The sequence below is a fragment of the Wyeomyia smithii genome, chromosome 1 (genome assembly GCF_029784165.1).
Source record: "Wyeomyia smithii strain HCP4-BCI-WySm-NY-G18 chromosome 1, ASM2978416v1, whole genome shotgun sequence".
Classification (NCBI taxonomy): Eukaryota; Metazoa; Arthropoda; class Insecta; order Diptera; family Culicidae; genus Wyeomyia; species Wyeomyia smithii.
In genome coordinates this window covers 187,556,612-187,564,703 of record NC_073694.1, presented here as the reverse complement: position 1 = coordinate 187,564,703, position 8,092 = coordinate 187,556,612, and the positions used below count along the sequence as shown (strand labels likewise).

The 8,092-nt window shown below is 41.7% G+C and overlaps 1 protein-coding gene across 1 annotated transcript; it reads left to right on the top strand.

Moving 5' to 3' along the window:
- Positions 1-2,035: 2,035 nt before the first annotated feature.
- Positions 2,036-3,637, top strand: LOC129717406 (uncharacterized protein K02A2.6-like). Its single transcript, XM_055667291.1, has one exon. It carries the CDS (start codon positions 2,036-2,038, stop codon positions 3,635-3,637), a length of 1,602 nt encoding a protein of 533 aa, XP_055523266.1.
- The last annotated feature ends 4,455 nt before the right edge of the window (positions 3,638-8,092 follow it).

Below are 8,092 nucleotides of genomic sequence, written 5' to 3'. Positions count from 1 at the left end.
ACGCAGGTTGGACGCCGCAATCGCTGTTTCAGATGCAATCGGCTGAAGCATGACGGAAGAGAGTGTCCAGCTCTATACAAGAACTGCAACACCTGTAACCAACGCGGCCACTTCTCCGTCACCTGTCGCAAGAAGAATTTGAATAATCTCGATTTCCCAGAGTGTGCTGACGAGCACGTTACACCGTAAAGGTATGACCGTTTCCTTTTTCTTTTTAAATAAAGGCGAAGACGCGATGAAGATTCCAACATGTTTTGAGAGTATTGATTTTACATTCGCACCTTGTTTCTCATTTGCAGTCAATCAACTCACTATCGTTAACTGATATATTATTCGATTGTCGCGTGGGTTTATCGGAACCAATATCATTCCTCATAGATTCGGGAGCGGATGCAAATGTAATTAGTGGTAATGACTGGAAGTGTCTGGAACCGCAGTGGGATGATCGCTCTGTAAACTTAGAATTTGTTGATTTTTTTGAGCACCCTGATTTGAGAGCGTATGCAGCCGATCAACCAATGGTTGTTTCAAAGGTTTTCTGGGCAAATGTGGAAGTCAGTGGGCTCTGCAAACCAATAGTGCGTGCTAAATTTTTGGTGGTTCCAAAAGGTCGCAGATCACTGCTGGGTCGAGAAACCGCCAGTGATCTCAAGCTGCTGCAAGTTGGAGAAGCTGTAAACAGTTCTGAGCTTGATGACACAGTCAGAACGTTTTCCAAGATCCCCGGAATAAAGATTAAATTTAGCATCGATAGGTCCGTCCCACCGGTGCGAAACGCCTACTTCAATGTTCCCGCTGCATTCAGAGAAGCAGCAAGGCTAAGACTCGATGACATGGAGGCCCAGGGAATTATCGAAAAAGTCACGACAACTCCCGAATGGATCAGCGGAATGTTGGCTGTTCCGAAAGGGCGGGATGACTTCCGTTTGGTCGTCAATATGCGGGCCCCGAATAAAGCCATTAAAAGGGAATATTTCCGAATGCCAATGCTAAACGAAATGAAAAGTAAACTACACGGAGCCAAGTACTTTTCTAAACTGGACCTCTCGAGCGCCTACTACCACCTGGAGCTGAGTCAGGAATCCAGAGAACTAACCACATTCCTGTCTGAAACCGGGATGTATCGCTTCACAAGGTTGATGTTTGGAGTCAACTGTGCTCCGGAGATTTTCCAAAGAGAGATGTCCCGGATTTTGGAAGGAATCGAAAACGTCATTGTGTATATTGATAACATCTTGATGTTTGCTGACACTTTGGAAAACCTCAGGAAGACCGTGGCTCGAGTACTCAAGGTGCTAAGAGAAAACAACCTTACGTTGAATACAGCCAAGTGCCAATTCGACCAAGAACGAATCAAATTCTTGGGTCACGAGTTGGACAAGGATGGCTTCCACGTGGACGAAGTCAAGGTGGCTCACATTCGAAACTTTCGAGAGCCCTCTACTACATCAGAACTACGTAGTTTCCTGGGGCTGGCATCCTTCGTCAGCCCATACATAAAAATCTTCGCGGGCCTAACCAACCCATTATGGCAAGTGGCGACAGCTCACACATGGCAATGGGGCCCAGATCAAGCTAAGGCATTCGAGAAGACCAAAGGCAAGATAGCAAGTTGTACTGTTGCACTGGGTTATTTTTCGGAGGATGATACAACCGTTCTCTACACTGACGCTTCCCCTAATGCGCTGGGAGCAGTGCTAACCCAAGAAGGCAGAGATGGGACACGACGAGTGATAAGTTTCGCCTCAAAAGCACTAACTATCACAGAAAAAAGTATGCTCAGAACCAAAGAGAAGCGCTTGGTGCCGTATGGGCTGTTGAGCATTTTAGCTTCTTCCTTCTTGGAAGACATTTTGTACTACGGACAGACGCTCGCGGCGTGAGCTTCATTTTAAACAGATACAGAGAAAACTCCAAACGAGCGTTAACCAGGGCAGATGGATGGGCATTAAGATTAAGCCCGTACAACTACAAGGTTGAATTTATCCGTGGTAGAGAGAATATCGCAGACCCTTCATCGCGTCTCTGCCACGTCATGCCAGATGAGCCATTCGATGAAAATTCTAGCCCGTGGGAGCTTGCGGCTCTTGAAGCAAACAGTGTGGATTTTGTAACAGAGGGTGAAATCCGTGAGGCGACAAATCAAGACGCAACCCTAACCGAAGTCTCCGTTGCCATAGAGTCAGGAGAATGGCCAGGTCATCTGAACAGGTTTCGTTCAGTGAAAGACGAACTGTATCTGAAGAATGGGATTGTTCTGAAGGGAGGTCGAGTGGTAATCCCCGAATCGCTGCGAGAGAAAACGCTGAGAGTAGCTCACGAAGGTCATCCATTGACAGCTAAACTGAAGGCCATACTACGGGAGCGCGTATGGTGGCCCGGAATGCCAGGAGTTGCCGAAAAGTGGGTCAAATCCTGCCAACATTGCGCAGTCAACGGTAGACCAGAGAAACCTACTCCGATGAAGCGTACCGTAGTCCCAAGGACTGCCTGGGAGACCATCGCTCTGGATTTTAATGGCCCTTACGCCAAGTTCGGAGGAATATATATCCTCGTTATCGTCGATTACCGTTCACGATACCTTATCGCCCGGCCCGTCAAGTCGACTAGCTTCGAGGTGACGAAACGAGTGCTAGAAGAAATCTTTGATAAAGAAGGTTTTCCGGAGAGCATGAAAAGTGATAACGGGCCCCCATTTAACGGGGAAGACTATAAACAATATTGTCACGAGCGGGGGATTAAAACCATTTTTTCAACACCTTTCTTCCCGCAACAAAACGGTTTGGTTGAAAATTACATGAAAGTAATCAACAAATCCATGGCCATAGCGGTCTCCACTGGCTCAGATTATAATGAAGAACTACAAGCTGCTATTCGAGCGCACAATTCCGCATCTCACACCGTAACAAAAGTTCCTCCCGAGGAAATCATGCGAGGTAGAAGAATCAAACGTGGATTGCCTCTCTTTGATCGTGGTCAAACAAATCACGACGACGACGCTCTCAACAAGAGGGATCGTGAAATGAAACTGAAAGCCAAGGAACGGGATGATATTCGACGTGGTGCCCGGAAATGCCAACTGAAACCTGGAGATACGATGATCATAGAACGGCAGTTGCGATTTGGCACACAACGATATACAGTGATGGAAGAAAGGAATGGAAACTTGTTGCTTACAGATGATGATGGGCGCACATTAAAACGACACGTCTCCCAGACAAAGAAGGTGTCTGAATGGCGTGATCAACCGAGATCTACGGGCAGATCCCATCAAGAGGACAAAAATAACAAACCGCTTGAACGAGCTGTTAGGGACAGAAGAAGTCCCAAGTATTTGCAAGATTTTGTTCGCAATTTTGATACCATCCTCTTCGGCTGTCCATGCTTCGGCCCGTTGACTCGGGTTGTGCGGTCGGTTTGGGCCTCGATTGTGCTGCGAGCCCAAACTCGGCCTTTTTCACTGTCGATCGTCGAACGGGTAAGTCCTGTCTGCGGGTTCTGGGCTGATTCTAACGTGGCGCAGCGGGGTTTCCACAATTATCAACTTATCAACTTATCTCAGCAAACTTCCAAACAGCTGGTCAAGCTGGGCGAAATTTTCAACGAATGTCAGCAATATATTTCGACTATCATTTAGCAAATATATCGATCTACCGTAAGTCAGCATGTATTGACATTTTGTTTTACGAAGTTCTTGAATATTCTGCAGAGAACTTGTAAAACATTTCACTGAATTCATCAACTATTGAGTTCTCAGCAGTAAAATCTAAGTGTCTGCATTGTGGGTAATAGCTAGTGAACTAAGAAGGATTAACCCGGGACTAGTTTTTGGTAACAATACTCATTTCCAGTTCCATTTTTTACTGCTTTTTTTTTTGTTTTCGGTCAGCAACTTGGGCATTTGTTTCATTATTCATTATTATTTTTTTTTTTATTCTCGTTTATTTTCCGTCGGTCTAGTTCCGCCACTGTTGTGGCCAATCACCGACGCCCAGGGAGGCGACTCCACACCCAGGACCCTAACTCACGACCCGTTTATTAACGGACCGGCGCCAACGGCTTTGCTTCCTCATGCGATGGAAGGCGTGATCCCAGAGATTTTTCGCCTCAGAAAATCTCCCGGTGTCGGCTAGGATTGAATCTAGACCAGTTGGGTTGGTTGTGAGTGGATCACGCCACCTCACAACCATCGACACCTATGACGGCGGTGGGATTCGAACCCAGGCGTCGAGCGTGGTTGACGGAGACGTTACCAACCACACTAGGCCCCCGCTCAGCTCATTATTCATTAGACAAAATGAATTTAGGGAAAGAAAATTATTCCTGTAAACACTACAATCTATTATCTGGTTTTCTATGTTATGCCACAATTTTATACGTTTTTGAACTATCTGAAAATTAAATTCCCAATTATCTATCATTTACTCAAAACCGTTATAAAATTTTGACAGATAATATACGCATGTATCAATTAATTCGGGTGTTTGTGCAATCTACATATTCGCGACTACGAAGTTGAAAGAGATTTTAAAGACTGTTCGCACCTAGGCGAACTCTCATATGCAATTGTCAAAATGTGTGTGATGACAAAAGTAAAAATATTTCCCTCCTTCTCATGCAAAAACCAAACAAATATCAGCATCTTCGTAGTCGCGAATTGATCATTTAATTTCGTCAAACCGCGTATGTTAACTGTTTCTGTCACCTGATTTTTTGGATAACTAAATCAGTTCTCGTAAGATGTGTACTTAATCTGTTTTAAAATCGCTTTATTATGTACAGTGAAATCGGATGATATTTTTTATGTTGATTAATTAGCAAACGAGTAGGATTTCGTTGTGTTTTTTAAAATGGTTTCGACAGTAGGAGCAGCATAAAATTTTTCGTCGTATAATTTTATATATTCCTGGTAAGTAATATCGCGTTCTTGAGTATTTCCAAATTACTCACAGTTGCATGAATCATTATCACTTCTGTAATCATTAACCGATGATGGCAACTGTTTTTAAATGTGCCGTGTCAAAAAAATGTTGTGAACAAACATTTAATTTGTGTTTTTGACGTAGGACTACGTCTTTGTTTTCTATACTAGATTACATTTTGTGAAATTGAAAATGAAACTGGAAAATGTTGCGTCAGATTTCAAACGATTATAGCACGCGAACGACTTAATGCATCCGAGTCATTTATATGTCGGTGGATAGATAAAATGTGTAACAATTGTTTGATATAATGTTTAACATTGTTACTTTACTGCTTAATGGTGAAAAAAGATGAAAAGTTCCAAGGTCAAGCTTTCCCATACATTTCCCTCGCTATTGGCTTGCTTCCCGAGTACGGATAACAATAACATGGACGGAATAAATTCCACTGCCTACACATTTTGACTCAACAAAGTGTTTTGGTTTGTTCCTCTTTCTCTAAGCCGTGTGGCCACGCCCTTATGGCAAAAATCTACGCTGAACTCGATACAAACAATTGCGTGTAGAAAATTCAGCTTCAGTCTAGTTTGTCACACAATAGCGAGTGGAGTAATAGCTGTTTGAGGTACGCGACATTAAAAAACGAGAGCTGCATACGAGTCAACTTCCAGGCACCGCGGAGCATGTTACCTATATTTTGCATACGGCAGCAACAGTTGCCATCGTACGCTGCAGGATATTTTGCTGGCACAGCTACTGGAGGGCACAGCGGAGAGCAAATTTTATGCGCGGCCAACAAAATATTCTATAGTACCAGTGGTGGTGCGATCATCAGCATTCTATAGCACACATTTCGAGCTGAAGATTATGGAATCGGTTCTTTTCAGAACTATAGATGCTTGAAGATAAGAGTTATGAGAATTTTCACAACTACTACTGGGGTAAAACTTTCTTGTATTCATGCATCGTTAGTTTTACATTAACGACCGTCAAATATAAACGGTAGTGTTGCCTATGAACAGTTTATCGCAGCGTATAATATATACATTTAGTCCTACGTCACCATTCCATACAACCCCTAGGGCTGTATACCCTGTAGTATTTAACTTTCAGACAAATTATTTTGTCTTTCATCTCAGGTAAGAGAATTCATACTAATGTATAGTATACCAGAAAGATTGTGATTTATCAATCCAAAACAAGAACCATCTGAATATTTGGAAACCTCTGATGAAAATGCTCAAATTTTTTCTTCAACCGAATGAGATGTTTTTTTTTCAGATGCTCGGAACATAAATCGTTCATCGACAGGGCACTGAAGTTACCCGGATTGGAGTCGATTCTATATCAAAATCCTTTCCGCAGTCAATTCAACTCCCCTGCTGCACGAGAAACAGCTAAAGCCCCACTCGCATAGCTTTAATGGGAGAATTACCCGGTCCAGAAGTATTACTGTAGGTATGGATCGGCTGCGATATAAGTTCAAATAAAACTTTATTTTCCATATTACCTACTTGTTTATTTATTAACTCTATACATAGATTAATTAGCCTATTTAGTACGCTTGAACAAAAATAATCTCTCTACTAATATGTATATTTAATTTGATTCAATTGGATTTAGAATATGATCCACCGATTTATCAACCTATTTCGTGTGGTTCAGACAATTTCATCACCAGGCTGATCTACCTATTATGTCTGGTTTCGTTTTTTTATCGGAAAACTTAAAGGAAAACCGATATTGTCAGAGTACGAAAAATGGTCAACTTTTTGTTTTCGAATTTTAGAATGATTCCAGCATTTTGTGAAGTTCGTTTGAAAATAAAATTTCTTTCGTATTTATGAAAGTGAAACAAATACATGTTATAGAGATGGAAATTTGTGATTAAATATGTTTACTGACAATATGAGAAAAAAACGTATTGTTATCAACCCGGTGGCATCACTGATGTTTAGGTACAACATAAGTGAAGCCAGCATTAGCTGGATCACTGGATCAATTAAACATGCAATTTGACAGCTGATTCATCCAAACACGAAAAAAACCAGTGTTCATACGTGCATACAGTATCGGTGTTCAGCTGCAGTGTGTTTATGTGTTGTTTTCGGGTGATGTATTTATTGCACATAACGTCGAGTGCTTTGCTTGATGAAACGAAAAATGAACGCGTTGCATTATTATAGAATGTACACAACATTTATTATTGCCGATTTCGAATGGCGGTGTTTCTTGCAGGCAGCTGACATCGCGGGATGATTTAATGAATAACATCTCAACGTATGTGTAAATGAGATGAAATATCAACGCTACTTTTGAACATTTACAAAGCTAAGCTGACCTTTTTTTTAAAATGATTGAATTGATTCGAGCGCATAACTCTGTACAACATATATTATGCTTCGTTCGTCATGCTTACACTTCTGTGTGAACAAACCTTCAAAAACATAGATGAGACTAGCGCCACTGTCTTTCACGGCAGCTTCAGGAAACAAGGCCGATGCCACTGGGTTGATTGTTATAGCGAATTTCTTTATTCCACTGTGTGCGGGCAAAACTGCCGAGGAATAATAAAACGTCATCGCCGTTTGAGTCGCAAGTAAGAAAGAGATGCCAGATAATTCCGGAGTGATTTGCGATAAGGGCGCAACTGGCAAAAGATAAACATTGGGGGATATCAGTTTGAAAATTTGCAAGTACATTTTCAAATTGTAATTTCAAAGGAAGTGACTAACATTGACATCAATACCAAAAATCGACGTAAAATAACTCTGTCTTATAGTTTCCTAACAATACTACATTGAATTTGTGCATTTATGGCTAAAATCTGCACTTTTCTTCTAACCCTTTTTAAATGAGCCTTAAATCATTCTGACAACGAGATTCGCCCACCTCTATTTCGCCTTAAAGCATTCTGACAACGAAATACGCCCACCTTTCTTTCGCCTTACTTTTATTTTTTCCTCAGTTGCGCCCCTTTAAATGCGCCTTTATTTTGAGAACAATGTTGATCCGCCCTTTACTGTCACGCCCTTTACGTAATATTTCGCAAGTTGGCCCGTTGTTTCAAAACAATGTAAAGGGCCTAGTTCCAAAGTATCTTTTGTTTTGGGTAAACTGTTTTGTCGCTGTTCACTAAAAACTTGATTTAAATAATTTTATCGATTTAT

Bases quoted from the DNA above. Each gene is read 5' to 3' on its own strand.
- LOC129717406 (XM_055667291.1), top strand. From the start codon at position 2,036: ATGCCAGATGAGCCATTCGATGAAAATTCTAGCCCGTGGGAGCTTGCG.